The sequence below is a fragment of the Pithys albifrons genome, chromosome 1 (assembly GCF_047495875.1).
Source record: "Pithys albifrons albifrons isolate INPA30051 chromosome 1, PitAlb_v1, whole genome shotgun sequence".
NCBI classification, from domain to species: Eukaryota; Metazoa; Chordata; class Aves; order Passeriformes; family Thamnophilidae; genus Pithys; species Pithys albifrons.
Window position 1 is genome coordinate 49,083,907 of NC_092458.1, and position 18,459 is coordinate 49,102,365.

The window sequence follows — 18,459 nt, forward strand, 5'->3', positions numbered from 1 at the left end:
CATGAACTCTTTTTCAGTCTTCCTTAATATTAGTTTAACACCCTCTTGTTTAATGAAAATGTTTGATATTTAATTATTAAACACTGCCATTTTCCTCTGGACACCTAAACCAATATTAGGACATAGTAAACATGAGCAACTTGTTTAATTATTGTTGATGATTCAGTCAAATTCCAAGACTGAAAAATCAGCAGTTATTACACATTTAACGGAAATGTGTTTCTATTTGTTCTTGATATTTTCACCGTATGAACTTAAAATATTTTGACCTGCTGTAGCCTTCTTCAGTGTATAATTTCTTTACACTGGAGGGAAGTTTGACATTAGGATGAAAATGATGCTAAGTGTTTGATGACAGTCTCAAGAAGGTCTCCTTCCTAATATAGACAGGAGTTACAGTCACTGGTCAGAAGTATATTACTTATTTGGAATATGTATCACTGAATATTCTGAGATAAATTTTTAAAGACATGAATTCTTGCCCTGAATCTAATGTGAGACCTTCCCATTATAGGTTAGTTCTCAAAAATACTCAAAATATTACAGAAAATTAGTCTTAAAACTTGCACTTCTATGCCAAAAAAAGTAAATTAAAGGCCATATGCAATGACTTGGATTTACTGGATGTTTTTCATTTCGGGGGAAATAAAAACCAACCAAACAAGCAAATAAGAAAAAACCCCAGGTAAACACAGGGAGAAAGCAAGCAAACAAACAAAAACTCCTAAAGTAGGCTGGTTTTCAATGGTGAATAAAATCCCGAAGGCAGTCAAAAAAAAAAAAAAAGCAAAACCAAAAAAACAACCAAACAAAACCAGGCTGAGTTATGGGAAAGACCTTTGATGGTGGGACTGACCAGTCTGTTAAACTGGGTTAAATTAATTTCTTCAACCTAGAACTCTAAGTTTACTCACAGACCTAGTTATATTGGTAGCTAGACTGACTCGCTCAACATGCTTCCTTCAGGCTACACAGAAGGAGCAATTAAACACTCTTTTATGTAGTCACTGCTGGAAACCATAGAAACTGTGCCACAAAGTGTTTGGCTGCATGGCACAACTTTTACCTACCCACATAAAGAAATAAAAGCTATTTCTGAAATATAAATTCAAAGGCCAATGGGTTTATTGGCTGCAGCTGTGAAGGTGAATGGCTAAAAGCAGGAGCAGTAGTCATGGCCATTCAGCTGTGAAGATGCCAAAAAAAATCCACCACCAAACAAACAAAAAAGCAACAAGCTTTTGCTGTATTCTAGGATTGGGTGGTTTTTTGCTGATATTGTTTTATTTCTGAGCATGAAAGCTGTATTTTCTGTTTACTTTTTAGACAAAGTCAGGTGTCCTGACATTTACCATAAATAAAAAGAATAGTGTGAAGGAAATTTTTGATGACTTCTTCATTTCATCTAAAAGAAAGAGCAAGCAAGTTCTCCACTAATGACAAAACATTCAAGATAAAATATGCACAATGGCATTAAACGTTGCAGTATATGAAAAACTAGATGGATTGTTGTACTTGTGTCATGCTTCAAAGGCATGATGTTTTCTTACATAAATTTTAGTGCATAATTTAGTTAGAAATGCCATGGATATTCATTCAGCATTTGCCATATACAGAGAGATTTGTCTGAGTTCCTGTCAAAACTTTGTTAATTTATAGAAATCCGTAAAACACTTTAGCCAAAAGGGATTTGGTCTTCTGGTGTAAGTGTGTGCTACCAGATCATGTCATTTTACTGAATCTATGTTCTCGATAGAGTAATGGGACTGTTCCCTGTCTTCCTCTATTTTTAGGGAACTTTGCTCTTTTCAACGTGTTGTTGATGAAGGTAAGGAATCACTTCCTACATATCTTTATTGACTCCCAAGCTTCTGAATGGAGGAACAGACCCCTGAGTCTTGATTTCTTTTTTGTTTTAGAACAAACAGGCAAGAAGCACTGACTGACTAAACAAAAGAGATCAGACTTTGATGATGATGTAAATGATGATTCAGAAGAGGTTTTAAGTGCAGTGCCAATAAATATGCTCACAGGTCATGGCTACTCAGCAATTTCTTGATCGGTTGGCACAAGTCTGTATGTGTTTGCTACCCAAAGCCATTAAGCAATTTGTTTGCAGTGAAGATGGTTAAGCTGCAAAAGCCAAATGCCTGAAGCAGAATTACAAGCTAGTCATGGCAGTATTCCTTGGAGTACAGAGACAGACAGCTTCCTGAAGCTGTGGCGTCTTGATAGGTAGGTAAAGATCTACAAGTCAAGAAGAAATTGAGAGGATATTTAAGGATCTTCCTGTTTTTTATGGATTGTGAGAGAAAGGATAAATACTCAGTAGCAGCTAAACGAGTCTAGCAGTTGAGTGTTTTTTTCTGCCATGTGACAAACATTTGCTGCCTTCATGCATCATAAGTCTGCAGCTTGTTGTCAGTTTTTCCTTAGTCTTCCAGTACTGAGCCCTGGTGCATACCCACACTACTTGTTCTTGGAAGTATATTGAACTAATGACTGTGATTCAGGGAGAGGTAAGTGGAAAAGGGAGGGACTTCTAATTCGTAGTGGCAAGATAAGTACTGTTCATGAGCTTGCATTTACTTGCTCTTTGCAAAGATATTTTTCCCCCCGAGGTGTTACTCTCTGTATGCTGCTTTTTGTTTTAAAGTACAGAGAGCCATTTACATTGCAGGGAGTTTATGAAGATCAACTCTTGAGGCCTGATTTGCTTTATCTTTCTTTAACACAGAGTAATACCAAAACAATAACAAACTGAAATGGTAGTATTTACATTGCCCTGGTGTTGATACAAAAAGAAATGCAAACTAGTAATTTATTAAGGGTTTGCTAGACAGTAAGAGATGCCTATTGCAGAGACTGGCACTTGTTCTGGGCAGTTTACTATAGAATATTCCTTAAAAGTGGCATTTCAACACACCTGCCATGTGAGTTGGTGAGCTTTCTGAGGTGGATGGCTGAAACCTGTGAGAGGGATGTGTTTCTTTTCTCCATGTATTTGGTTTATGTGGCAAGGTTTTGGTAGTGGTGGGGCTACAGGGGTGACTTCTGTGAGAAGCTGCTAGAAGCTTTCTCCCTGTCCAATGGAGCCAATGCCAGCTGGCTCCAAGATGGACCCAGCACTGACCAAGGCCAAGCACATCAAGCACACCAATCACCACTGTGATACCGTATGTAAGAAGGGGAAAATGTTATTGTTTAAAAGTAAATTGCAGCTAAAGAGAGGAGTGAGACCATATGAGAGCAACAGCCCTGCAGACACTCAGGTCAGTAGAGAAGGAGTGGGAAGAGATCCTTCAGGTGCCTGAGTAGAGATTCCCTGCAGACCATGGTGCAGACCATGATGAGGCAGGCACTCACTGCAGACCATGGAAGTCCATGGTGGAGCAGAGATCCACCTGCAGCCCCTGGAGTACCCCATGCTGGAGCAAGTGGATGCCCAAAGGAAGCTGTGACCTCATGCAGGACCAGGCTCCTGGCATGACCTGTGGACCCATGGTGAGGTAGAAAGCAATGCTGGAAAGGTTTTCTGGCAGCACTTCTGAACCCACAGGGGAGAATCACTGAATAAGTCTGTTCCTAAAGGACTTCACTCCATGAAAATGACCCATGCGGGAACAGTTGCTGAAGAAATGCATCCCATGGGGAAGACTCCCCTAGAAGAATTTCATGGAGGACTGTCTCCTCTGCTGGAGCAGGGGAAGAGTGTGAGGTGTCCTTCTCCTGAAGAGGAAACACTGGCAGAGACAATGTGTGATGAACTGACTGCAGCTCCTATTTCCTGTCCCCTGGGCTGCTGGGGGAGGAGGTAGAGATTTGGAGACAAAGTTAAGTCCAGGAAGGAGAGAGGGGTGGGGGGAAGATGTTATTTTGTTTTACTTCTCAATATTGATCTCTCATTTCATTGTTAATTAATTTGGTTAATTTTCCCAATTCTGGTCTGCTTAGCCTGTGACAGTAGTTGCTGAGTGATTTCTCTGTGCTTTTATCTTGACCCATGGGCCTTTCATTATATTTTCTCTCCCCTGTCCAGATGAGGAGGGGAGTGATAGAGTGGCTTTGGTAGGCACCTGGTGTCCAGACAGAGTTAACCCACCACACTCTCATTTTTTTGATTTGAGAATGGTTGCAGTTCTTAGCCTTACTTTACGTTCTGCCCTCCTAGACAGCTAGCATTACTTCTGTGCAAAACTTCAACTGCACTTTCTTTATCATAGACATTTTGGGATGTCACTTGTTAATTCTCATTGACTTCACAAAGAACTCATTTGCAATACACAGTCATTTTAGATACTTGACAATTATTTGATTGGTTATTATTTTGTTTCGATCAGATCACATATTGCATGTCACAGCAAATTGAAAAGATTTCATAAACACCTGCTCCAAATTGTGGGCTTATGAGTTGAATATAGATCTAAAATATTTTTAACCATGATTTTTTTTATTTTCTGTGGTTGTTTTTATTATGGGACTATTTATTAGGATTTTTCTTGATTCCCATTAAATACATAAGTTTTAAATAAAAATTTAGAAATTGTTATTAGTTTCTCATTTATGAATGTTAGGGAATCTCAGATGATGAGGACCTTATTTTTTATGTTACATTAATTTTTTTAAGTTTTTCTTTTATTTATCTGTATATCTTTAATTGCCAGCTACAGTTATTTGCTGTAAATGATGATGAGTCACACTAGTAGCCATTACTTGTAACTGGTGCCCAATTGCATTCTAATCTATTACTAGCAAGTGATGGTTTAGGTTCATTTACATAAAGCTGCCATTGGATTTGAAACTTTGTAGTCCAGTAAGATATGCTACTTTAGAGAATGGTTAGAACTAGATTTACAAATCTTAAGCTTTCCAAGTTTCTTTTAAAGCAACTCTTTGCAGAGCAAAAAGAAACTACATACACATCAAGAAAGCCACATATGACAGACATCAAGAAAAACTGGAATATTTCTCTTTTTTTAATCAAACCTTTTTAATCAATTCTGGAATATATTTTTATCTGATAGATTGAAAATGTCAGATAAGGACTAGGTTGTTCTTTTCATATTAACTAAAAATTTCTCAGAAATATCTAGGTAGGAGGAAGAAAATATGCATGGATTAACAATCCAATTATAGTCATAGTTTCTGTCATTTCCCAAAATGCACAGCTGCTGTGTCATTCTAAGATTTAGAAGTCACTGCATTTACATTTTAATGATCAATCGCAGCTCTTGATATGAGTCATTAATGAGATTTTGACTGCATCTGCATTTAAACCTTATATATTCTGCAAGAGACAGAGTATTCTTAGAAAATGAATTTTCTGTCATGGTAGAAATATGTTTTACATGCTCAAGCTGAGAGGATTCACGCTCACGAATCCTATGGTCTACCCTGTGGAAGGTTACACAGTACAAACTTTGTTAAATGGGAAGGGGCAGAGGGAGAGCTCTTGCTGCTGTTTCCAATGGAGTCCTTTGGTCTACAAGCACACAGAGGATAGCCTCTAGGTGAAGGTACGATTGAAATAGGTGCAAAGTCTCCTTAAAGTGAGATGTGACTTCGTAGCTCACTCATTTATAAAAATGCTATTACTTTCTTTGCGGGCATCAGAGTACCATGAGAATGACAGATTGAGTGCATACAGTGTCACTTGGGGGATGTTTAATATATTGTCATGGATATTTGGGTATAGTTAAACTGCTCTTAAAAATAGCAAATAATGACCTTCCCAAACAATGGTTGAATTGTAATTCCAGTCCATGAAATTGCTCCTTAAAATTGTTCTTCTATTATTTTTTTAATCGTAATGAGTATCAGTGCATATCTTTTTCATCAATAGCTTACTTACAGGTTAGTGGAGAAAAATATAAATATTTTTCAAGATAAAGAGTGAGTTTCTAACAGCATTTGCATTCTTGCATGCTGTCGTCTCTGACGTATGCATTTCATTAGCTTTTCTATCCTTTCACTTATAGACTTTTTCTATCTACTTTAGATTCTTGGAAAGTTGCTCTGATTAATTTCTTCTTGCCAGTAGGCTAAATTAAATTCCCAGTACAACAAAAAGAGAATTTTCCAAATTAGAAATTGCTGAATATGTCCAAAAATCACAGAGAGAATAATGATAAACTTTTCTTGTAGAAGTGCTATAATGTTGTATTTAGACCTATTGAACAAGTAGTTGCCTCACTGGATCCTTTGTAAAGCCATACCTTTTTTAGGCAATCAGTAATTAAAGTCTAAACAGGCCAGTTGCTGTTGCTAAACCAAAGTACTGCCTATGAGGACATATGAGAAGTAGTTTGAAAGAACTGTAGATTGTTTGCAGAATGTTGCAACCAACCTATTACTTCAAATACCTCACTTGCATGAAAACTAAACCTGTAAATTGCCCAAGACATTAGGTAGAGAAGTGGCACACAGTAAAGTAACAAATCAACTAAACGCTGGTTTTCTTTTGGACAATATACGCCTGCTACTGATTTCCTGTAGGGCCAAATGTCACAATTCTCATGACTGTTTTAGAAAGGCTTGTTAAAAGTGAACAAATTTATGAATAATGATGTTCATATAAGCTATTTATTATTTGAAGATAACTGTTGGAATTTGGCTGGCATGAGCAGTTTACTTCTAATTTGGGCATAGAAATTAAGGAGAATGCGAGACAATGTTAAGATTTACAAGATTAATAACATCTTTTTGTTATCTCTGTCAAAAATTGTCCACTGTTGATTATTTCTCCATACCAATTTGTCCTATACAAATCTTCAATTTGGCCAAATGCCTGCTCTTGGTTCTTCAGCATCATCTCATTTACAGCAGCGAGTTTGTCCTTTGTCCTTTGACATGCTACGTGGCATTGCAGCCTGTGCTAGCACTAAATCCTGCCATTTGGGCATTGCAGAACTAAATAACTAGTGAGAACTAAATAATTTCATGCAAATAATTACAATTCTAAGAGATTGATTCCTTTGGAACATTTATGACTATGTGATTCTGAGTCTCAGTTATTTTTGAGCTTGAGTGGAGGACAGAATATCCATATCCCAAATGAACCTTCCCTCCTTATCCATGTTTTAAAAATCAGGCTATAACATATTTAGGACTCCCTATTGCTTCATCCCATGTCAGTAGTTTCCAGAATCATAGAATCATTTAGGTGTGAAAGATCCTTTAAGACCATTGAGTCTGAACTGGCAGTTTTGGAGATTAGAAGGGAAATGAAGGAGAATATTTCAAGAGAGAGCTCTGGTTACCATGAAGTGAAAATTCAATGAATTTCATAAACTAAGAAAAAGAATGATCCAGAATGTCTATCTCAGCAGTGGTTCAACAAATTCTTATTGGCCCAGACATTGTTTTACCCACTCTGTAATGACCTTATAAACGTAGAACTTACCAAACAACCTTTGTGGATAAATGTAAAGGGATTTAAAAAATTAATTTCAATCAATCAATCAATCAATCAATAAATAAATAAATAAAAGCTACTTAGGCATAAACTACTGGCTAAGAACAAATCATGATTTCAGGCCTCATCCTACTAACACCTTCCTCAAGTAATTACTTACATGTAAGTAGTGAATATCATGGGATTAATTATATGGATAAGGTTGCACATTTAGGACCTTGGACACCTGAATAGAGGCTGATTTTGAGATGTGAGTGGTTTTGTAGAAGTCATTACAAATTTGGTATTACCTACATTTTAATATTAGAAAATATTAATGTGGACAAAAGGAAATAGTTACAGATCAGGTTCTGTGCAGTAATACTCAGAGATAAGTTTATGATAGGATATTAGAAGCAGCAAATTTGTTGTTATCTTTGCTGTTACTGAAACTATATTGTTTATTTTAGGATTTCTTTTTTTAAAGGCATATATGCAAAAACCATACACTTAAGTACAAATTACATTTATAAGTATGCTTAGTTACGTTTAGTCTTAATATTAAGTATGGTTAAGCTTTTCTGATTACTTAACTATTGGCATGGAAATGTGGCTTATGTCTTCATAAAAACTACAAAATAAAAACTACAAAATAAAAAAGTTGTTCTTTGCCATTGGTGTCTTCCAATCACACTGCTCCTGATTGAAATGTCTGAGAAAAGAGGAGCTTTTAAGCCTTAGGAAAACCAATTTGAAACCATTAAGCATAGCTCAATCTCCCACACTAAAGAGGGAAAAAAAATCCCTTTTGGATTGAGGGTAAATTGTAGTGTATGCCAAATTCAAAATAATGTGTAGAGAAAGCTATGAACAAGTGAGTGAATTCTGCATAGGATTGAATATAACTATCTATGTTATCCAGGTAAAGTTGTAATACATTGGAGACAATAAAACTCAGTAGGCCTTTGTTTCAAGAGCATCTCTTAGTTTCACCTTTGATTCTGAAATCCCTTGTGACTGGGTAAATGAAATTTCCAGGTTTGGAAGGTTCACTTTTTAGAAGTACTGAATGGGGTCTTGTAACATTCTGCACATTTTTTTTTCTTTTACAATAGCCATGAATTCTCTTTCATGTTTTAAGAATAAGTTTGCCATAATGGAAGCAAATATATGGTACTGACTGGTACTGCTTCCAAAACTCATTATCTATATCAGACACAATTTATAAAAAAAGAACACATGCCTAAAATGAGTATAGGAAAAAAAAATTACATTATGTTATTTAGCTTTAATATTCAAAACAAGAAGATAGAATGCATTTGTGTAACATGAAGGAGGTGTACGGGAAACCTAATTTTCCATAAGCATAATGAAATATTTTATCTTTCATTTTAATAGTTGGGTGTTTTTTCATATGAAAATGTTTTTTGACTTCAGTCCATGCTTTTTATCTGATTAGAGGACTTCAGAAGGTAGGCTGGCAGACTTGGAAAGGTAGCATGAGCATCTAGGTGAAAACCTTTTGTTTCAAAATAGTGATCACTTAGTCAAATCTGTTCTTGATCAGATGATCAGCTACTTCTTTTCACAATTTGAATTGTTAAGAAAAATATAAGTTAAAACTAAGTGGTTATTAATAAAAAAATAAAAGCCAAAGTATGGCTGGAAGTACAGTATTTGTGCAGCATTAGGGTATTTTTTTCATTTATGTAGTGCTAAAGAGGAAGAAGTACAATACACTCTTTTCCTTGTAGGTGGCTCATATTGAAAGTATTTCATTGTTTCATGGTGGTGGAATTTTAATGAATGAGAATTAAGTCTTGGTAAAAAAATGGAAAGGTGTAGGACAATACACATATGAATTCTTCTGAGTTGATGTTTGTAAATATTCATAGATTGGAAATACATCTCATATTCATGTGAAACTAGAAATATTCATAGTTTTTATTATTTCACATTTCTTCTAGGCCTTTAAAATTAAATTCCTTTTTCTTGCTAACCAGCTCCTCCTCTTTTGCTATTGAATGTTGTACTACAATAGCATATTTTCACCAGAATATGCTCAGTGCATATCCTGTGGACTGGATTCAGCCTAAAAGCAGCCTTTCAGACTAACTGTAAACTCTCAAGCGTATCTAAACCATATGGTTTGTGCAATGTGGATGTCCCAAAGGCAGCACAAATACATAATATCCATGGTGCTTTCTAGCATTGTTTGGGGTATACCAGCTCAATATGTGAATGCTAGAATATATTTTCTACAGATCAGGCTGGAAGGAACCTTCAAAGGTCTTGCCTTTTGTGGGAAAGACAATTACCTAGCAACCTGCCACATTGCATCTTGAAAACCTCCAGTGATGGAAATTGTTGGGGAAGAGGAGACAAAGCACAGCACATGATTCTGTGTAGTAGCTAGTCACAGCTCACTTGGGGCTGCCTAAATTCTCTCAGGTGTTATCCTCATAGTATCTTCACAATCTCTCTGCAATATCCAGTTTGCAAGCACTGTCTGAACTCAACTTCTGTTCAAGGCATTTGCAGCACTCAAACTGGCCCTACAAGCACAGCTGCTCTAGTGCCCCCACTCCCAATATCTTCATTTAGTTTGTAGTTACCTCAAATCCCCACAGAATTTAGCAGATTTTGTGCTTGCTAGACAGGTAGATACTTAAAGGTTTCCTTCCTGTCCTGTTCCTCCCTAGTTTTGAGAATGTAATGAAATTAATAACAGTGGAAGGAAGAATTGTTTAAGAATATTGTTCAAAATCTATGATCATGCCTCTACCAAGTATTTCTGATTCAATTTTTACTTAACAGGTCTGATTGGGGAGAAGCTCTTCTGCACTTATGTCTATCATTATTTACTTACACTGAAAGCATTCATATAGGAAAAACTGAGTAAAGAAGAAGCTAATGAATTAGAAAATAAAATGTTTAAGAACAAAAAAGGAGAAGAAAAACACTTTATCTCTCAGAGCAGTAAAACAGGCAGAAAGGAAAAAAAGTGTGGTAAGGAAGCTGTAGAGAATAGGAAGTGAAAGAAGCAAAGTGCCTCTTGTTTGGAGACATTGCATATGACTTCCAGCTGCAGGATGTAAAGCAAGATGTCAATAGCACAGCTGGAGGTTAAGATAGGGCTAGAAGACAATTGGGACACACAATCAATTGTATATCTGTCACAGCAAAAATGTATTTGGTTCTGCATCTTAAAATGTCACAGTTGCTCTAAATGCATGCACAATGCTATACAGCTTACAGCAATGGTTATACTAATTCACAGAGGTTGACATACCCAGTTGACTAACTAGAATGGAGTGGAGTACAATAGAGCATAGGACAATTGTTCTGCACAAGGGAAGCCCTAACTTCTAATGCTAAGATTTCATAGGAGACACTAAGATACTGGGGTAGCAGAAGGATAATAGTAATTAAAACAGAAGAGTGATTCATTATTACACAGTCTCCCTCGGAGAATGCCCAGCTGTCTCAGGAGACAATGCCAACATAGCAAGCAAAGAAAAAAACAAAATAATCAAACAACCAGAGATGGGAAAATCCACTTTCAGGGACCTTTTCTCCAAATTCCTTTTAAAAGTATTATCTTTTAAATCATGAAACATGGCACATAATCTCTCTTTCAAAACATTTTAACAGTTAGTCTGTGTAAAATTCCCAAGAATATCAAGAGTTGTAAGTGCCAAATCCTTCTCTGAATCTTGGTAAGGTCTTGACATCACTGACATCCTGTGACACTGAGTTCCATAATGTAATTATGTACTGCATTAAAAAGTATATTCTTTTATCAGATTTGGAGATGCTGCTTTTCAGTTTCACTTAATGTCCTTTTGTTTGTGAATTATGAGGTGCAGGACTACAGAAGCCCTTGATCTATTTTCTCTTTGCCACTTATGATTTTATACTTTCATCACATCCCTCCTTATTAATCTTTTTCTTTCCTAAGGTTATGAATTCAATTCTTTTTTTTTTCAGTCTTTCCAAATGAAGGTTTCTCTATATGCTTAATTATTGCAATTTTTTTCTGAATATCTTCTAATTCAGTGATATCTTTTTGTGATAGGGTGACCAGTACTTCACAGTATTCCAGAGGAAGGGAAATTATTGATTCTTATAATGATGTTCTATTTTCTTTCTTTCTTATTGCCTACCTCATTTCTTATGCATCTTAACATTTTATGTGGGTTTTGGTGTTTGTTTTTTTTTTTTGTTTTTTTTTTTTTTCACTGAAGCTGCTTATTGAGCAGGGCTCTTCACTGAGGTCCAGGTATTTTTCCTAAGTTGATGCTCTTAATTGAGCTCTCTGGTAAAACAAATTACCTGTCGCAGGTTGGGGTTTTTTAGGTTTATTTTTTAGGGGGTGTGATTTGGTTGTTTGTTTGTTTGTTTATCTCACCAGTATGTTTTACTTTGCATGTAAATAAATTATTTTCACCTCTTTTAAGACGGCCTATTCATCTACCTTGGTCAGTTACCTCTCAAGATTCCTGTCCTAGTAAGACTTTGTTAACAGAATTTCCTTGCTATCTGTAAATTTTGCTACATTGCTGTTCACTTATTTTTTTAATATTAATTAATATATTTTGAACACCTGGTCCTTGTATAGTGTGTTGAAGCTCCCTGCTGTTGAGGTTTTGCTATAATGAAAATTGACAATATATATGTTTGTCTTTTTTTTTTCTTTGAGAAATGTTTTGCTTCATTTTGCATCCTATCCCAAAATCACTTAGTCTCTGAGATGGAGACTGAGTCTCTTGAGAGGAGCATTATCTTTCCACATTTATTCAATTACTCTAACAAGGTTAAAGGCCAGATGCTTTCACAATTAAAGCTAAATCTTTGAGAGACATCTGTGCTCTTTTGTGACCACAAGTATGGAAATTAAGGACAGAGGATGGAAAAATAATTCATTCATCATTTTGGGCAGACACATTCAAAATTAAAATGTGAGAAAGCTTTCAACATAGCTGTTCTTAGCACTGTCTTGGTGATAATCCAGACAATAAAACAAGAACATAATCAGTCTAAATAGGCGGGAGTATATGAGTCTACTTCTTGCACCTAAAATTTTGTGTCAAAATAAGGAAAAAGGAAACTAGTTGTAAGGTCTAGACAGCTGTTAGTTTTCAAGACTTTCTTTCAAAATCTGATATGAACCAAGATATTTTAAGATTTGAAATCCCTAAAGTTCTTGTAAGAAAAGCAAACCTGTTTAGAGGCTTTTTATATCCTGACATCCCCTAGGCCTGCTTATTTCCTGGTCTCTCTCTCTCTTTCTCTCAAGTGTTCCCCATCCTTTCCCTGAGAGAGTCTATGTCTGCTTCATCAACCTTGACTGCCTACAGTATGCAACAGACTTCACCACCCTTCTTCATAAAGAAGATTGCTTGCACAGAGAAGGCTCCTCAGACTGCTTGGGACACCTTGCACAGATGCATGCCACTGCCTCGAACACAGAATGGACACTAAAAGATATCCTGAACATACTGGTGGAAATGTGATCAGTCACCCGCAACTCAGACTCAACCTACTTGGTAAAGGAACTATAAGGACAACTAGAACTTCTTGTGATATTCCCATAGTTTCATCTGACAGAAATACTGTAATTTCCATCCTAAACCAAACTATTTTGGGTGGAATGGGGGTTGAGAACAATTAACAGTTGACAACGTGTATTAAGTATTTATTTTCTGAACACGCCTGTGAAAATGTTAGTAACGCCTTGACAACTAGTACTGGTGCCTGATAAGATTGGAGGGCAGAACATGGAATATGTGGCTATCTGTGGACCAATTATACAAACATATATATATATATGCACATGTATATAGCTGTGTGTATAAGAGTATACATAAGAGTATACATACAATATATATTCTTTCTCCTTTAGCAAGATATTTTGATATAGTAAAATATAGGATGCTGAATTATAAGAGAGTAACAGGAAAACTTCCCACTGTGAATTTTTCATTCCTTCATAGCAACACAAAAATTACCAGTATAATATAGCACACTCAAAAATATAGTTTCTTATTTGAAGGAAGAATAGGAAGAGGACTTGGTGCTCTTCTCTTAAGGTTGGAAGGCTCTACAATACCACAGGGCTTGGTCGGCCTAAGAAAGGGACAGGAATAGAACATAAACTGTACAGTCACACCTATTAATGAACATAATGTTATATTAATGACACTTGTGCATCAATTTCAATAACAGAAACTGTACTGTGTGACATTTAGTTAATTTAGAGAAAAAAAAAAGATGTACCAGAAAAGTGAGCTCACTGCCGTGACCAATTCGAAGTTGAATGCTTTTCACTATATGTTTGCAAAATAAACAGCAATATAATAAAAAGTTATGCAAGTCTCTACAGTTTGCCAGCCAAATCTAAAAAAATGACTTAATCTTAAGTGATTGGAGGAAGAGTTTTGCAGAAAAAAATGCATATGGAAAACAGTGACAATACTGTGCCTGCTGCTGGCTTCGTACCAAAAATATCCATGCTTTGCAAGTGCTGTGGGATAATATGTATCTTTAAATGTGTGTGTATTCAGGTAGTATTCAGAGATAAATATATGCCTTTTCAATGGTGCTTTTTTATTTGGGAGAATGTCACAGGATACTTTTCAACATCTCTAGGAGGCTGTTACTCATTAAACAAAGCCTGTAGCCCACTATTTTTCATGTAAACCCGCCATGACAAAATATATAAATAAACACTAAATAAGTAATAAAATGCTGTCTGAAATAAATCCATATCCCTATAATATTCCAGTGCAGAATCTGTTCTCCTTTTTCCATTTTTGTTTGTTTGTTTCTTTTTCTCTAGAATCTGTATAAGAATTAATTTGAACATAGTAAAGATTCATCAGTGCTTTTCAAACAGGCTTCTTGGTTCCCTGCTTTCCTTAGAAGGCTGTGCATCCACCTATGTTCCCTAACGTTTAGTGGGATATCAGAATCCATAAGAGAAGCTGTGTTTTTCGAATCAAATGTTTTAATGCTTTCCCTCTCCATATTAGTCCCCAGTAATTCTTTTTGCTATTTGGTATCAATGGATGTTCTTTTAATGTACAAGAATGAAATAAGGCAGTGCAAGTGAGATAACACAGTGTGAATAAGCTGTAAAGGATGATATTGGCTAACATATCTGTTTTATGGAAACTCCTGTTTCGTTCTTGTGTCTGTGACAAGATTTATCAATTATAGGTCATGGGAGTTTGTGTAGCTACTGGTAGCAGGCATGGATGGTGTTTTTAGCACCTCTGCCTTTCAATTTCCTATAAACCCTATTGTAATTACCTTTTTTTTTTTCTTTATTCTAAGCAAACTAATAGAATTTATGAGGCACAAAAGGTAACCTTTCTGAATTTATCTTTTTTTTTCTTTTTTTTTTTCTTTTTACCTGAAGTTCACAGCTTTAGAAGTGGATATGTAATATACTTACTTACCTGTCCTATGCCTAATCAAGAACTGGGACAATATATTTCTGCTGCCTTTACTGGGATTTTTCCACACATATGCAATCACAGATATATAAATATATGTAGTTGGTCTATTTAAGCTGGTTTTGTATGAATACTCTCAAATCACTGGGGATTTCACTTTTCTTGGTTTTCTTTCTTTTTCCTTTTTTTTTTTTTTATGTTGGCACTCTGTTTTTCAGACACTGACTTTCCCTGAAACTTTTAATTATACTTGTCTATGTAAGAAGAACTATGATCCTCAAATCATCCAGTCAAAACTCTCAGAGCAGAATTATATATGGTTCTCAAAAGAAAACAGCTGAAAACACTACAGCTAGATGGACAGATACATTAATTATTACATTAACTTCAAATATTTTTTTCCATACCAATACCACTTTGAGAAATGGAGAATTTATCAAATCAAATATTTGACAGGTGATGTGCAAGATATCATGTAATTTGTCTGTTAGACAAGAAAATAATCTTTTAGCTGAATCTTCAAAGAAGAAACTTCTGTCTTCATACTAACATAGGTTTCACAAGACACTCGGATTTTGCCTATGCACAAAGTGTCTTTATCCTGTTCATCCATATTAAGTATTGTTTAAAGTATACTAGTGTATATCTACATATATGTTTGTATATGTGTATATACTTACATATATATGTGTGTGTGTGTGTGAATATAGATATATGAACATCAGCAGGTGTGAACGTTGTCCATCCCTGGAATGGATTGCCTTTTGAAAACTTAACTATCAGAGTGCTTCTTTTGAATCTCCTGACTGCTATGGAACCAGGACTGAATCGGTGAAAATATTTATTTAATCTTTTCCTATCAATATAGTATTGCAAACTTTTGTAATATATTCCCAAGCTCTTCCTGACCATTTATTATAAAACCATATCAAAAAAGAATATAATTAAAATTCAAGATGTTATCTGCTTTGAAGGTTTATATGTTGCATCTATCTCTGTAGTTTTGTAAGAAAAGGTTTCTGCTCAAGGAATAATATCCTTATTTTAAAGGCAAGCCTTTAGTGTGTAACTTAATAGAAGTTAACTAGCTTGTCATTTGAAACCAGTGGTAACTTCACTATCATATTAGTTTTTCTTTGTTCATCTTTTTTAATTTTAATTTCAGATTTCACTAATTTTGAACAGTAAAATCAGATTGACATTTAATTTTTAGATTCTATTTCATATTTCATTAAGCAGGTACAACACAGTGCCACTCATGCAATAGTAAGTTAGGGCTACAGGAGGCAGGCAGAGAAGTAAAACGCCCAAAATCAAAGCAATGTCTTTTTCTTTAAAATTTAAAAATATATCTGTTCAATTAACTTCCTTTTATAACTTCTTAACTATGTGTATTTTCAAGATACTGGATTGTTATTTTGTTTTTCTTTTTTTTTCCAGGCTAGTTTTAGGAGAGCTATTTAAAGTACAGCCAGAAGTGTTGATCATAGTGTCAATGTTAATCTTAGCTTGTACAATGTACTTCTCACCATAAGCAAGGGGAAAAAAAAGTTCCCATAGTACTTACCTACAAAGGAAACAAGTGGTAAAGAAACGTGTTAACCTTGTGTCTAACTGCAAGAAAAAAAAAAGAATTTTAATCTAGCAGTAGTTAGTTTGCATGAAAACTTCTCTGAACTGCCTTGTAAATTTTAGCCCATTTTTTTTAATTTTGTCCATAACATTAGCTGAGAAATGTGAGGTTTAAAATAGACTGTGTTGTATAAGACCTTCCCACCTCCCAGGAAGTGGTAAATCCAAGAAAGTTTACCTGTCATGACTGTCAGTCTATATGCCTTTATACAGATTCAATTTGAAATACTTCTTGTACTGAAAACCTATTGGACACATCTTGTATTGTTCTATACTCTTGTGCTGATCTGTAGAGGATCAGTTCCTAGTAATTGCTATGGTGGAAGCAGGTCTGATTAGGTTGGACAAGCAATGTGTTGTGTTGAGTAAAACTAATTCCTCTCATTTTAATTGAACTTTGGCTAAATGTAAATTAATACTAATTTCTAGAGATATCTATCTATCTATCTATCTATCTATCTATCTATCTATCTATCTATCTATCTATCTATCTATCTATCTATCTATCTGCCTGCCTCTCTACCTATCTAGTTATCTGTCTATCTATTTATTTTTATTTTTTATTTAAAGAACCATGGATAGAAATGCCTAAATTCTTTCAAAATAATTCTTGGTATGCCTAGGTCAGCTAAACATTTTCTTGTACACTTAAAATAGATCTGTGGTCTTTATATTATATTGTCTAAGAGTTCACCAACGTATCTTATTAATAGAACTCCAAGCTTAATGTAATATTATGCCATAGCCTTTCCCTACTCTTAGTCCAGAATATACTCCTATTTTATGCTGTGCACAGTCCGTATTCAACTATACTTTGTTTTTGTTTTGCCTCTGTAACTTTTATCAAAATTACATGCATTCATTTTGCAACTGAGAGAGAAAAAGAATTTCTTCTTTTCCTGTGTCTCATCACTTTATCTCATTTTCTATCCTTTAACTAAATAATTTGATAGTTGATACATACATTGATTAAGCCTTTTCTTATGACTCAGTTGAAGGGGAGGCGTTCAGAAGTTAATTTTGAATATCTGGCTTGTAGGTCTTAATGTGTTGAATTAGGACACATAATGTATGGCTGCCATAGTTAGTTGTGATATATGGAAACAAATAGTTTTAACATTAAATGCCGATGCAAAAGGAAGATAGTAATTTCTTAGCTGACTGAATTTGTGTGTGATAGATGGTATACTAAACAAAATCAACAATGTACCAGGAAATCATTCAGATATTTACAACATAAGATTTTCTGTGTCCCAAGAAATCAAAACAAAGGTATGTGAGTGGTAGACTTATTTCTCTACTTGAGACTTACTTAAGTCGATGCCAGTGAAAGATCTGTATTTACACAGACCAGCATCCAGTGTATGATCTTTGTCCCTGTGGTAACAGTTGCATTTAGCATAACACAAAATGCGTTGCTCTAATCATTGCTCTAATTGTCACGTTTGTGGATAGTCTCAGAAAGTCAAGACATGGTTAGGCACGGGACTGATGTGCTGTCTTACTCACAAATCTGCAGCTTCCCTGGCTGAATGCTGCAATTCATTGAGCAGCCATGTGCTTTTTAAATTCTACTGATATTTTAGCAAATTGCGTGAATAAATGTGATATGCATTTAATCTTTTTCTTTTTTTTTTTTCCTTTTATGCTTACCTGCAGATAGCGTGCTTACTGCATTAAATCTAGGTGAGGAAAAAGGAAAGTGAAGTGCCAAGCTAGTGAAAAAATACCTGCAACCCGAACACTCAGTAAATTCACTTACTGTTGACAGGAAGTGTTTTATACAGTGGGTTATTAACACCACCTAGGCCAAGCTACTTTCGGTATTTGAAGAAAGTACATATTAGAACACCTAAGTTTAAAAATGCCTATTCCATATATAGTCATATTCTATGATTTGTAGGAACTCTTAGAGGATGATTCAGAGCCCTAAATTAGTTGACTAAAGTTAGACAGTGTGAATACCTCCCACAG

The 18,459-nt window shown here is 35.2% G+C and overlaps 1 protein-coding gene across 4 annotated transcripts in view; it reads left to right on the forward strand.

The window, feature by feature from the left end:
- The window catches only part of PCDH9 (protocadherin 9), a 696,488-nt gene that overhangs the window by 165,613 nt on the left and 512,416 nt on the right, over nt 1-18,459 (forward strand). The window contains exon 3 of one of the 4 annotated variants that reach the window (XM_071550240.1): nt 12,693-14,157. The exons of the other annotated variants lie outside the window; for them this stretch is intronic. Coding sequence (XP_071406341.1) covers nt 12,693-12,713 — 21 coding nt within the window. The 3' untranslated portion in view covers nt 12,714-14,157. Of the gene's footprint in view, nt 1-12,692; nt 14,158-18,459 lie in introns of those variants that run through there. 4 annotated transcript variants of the gene reach the window in all.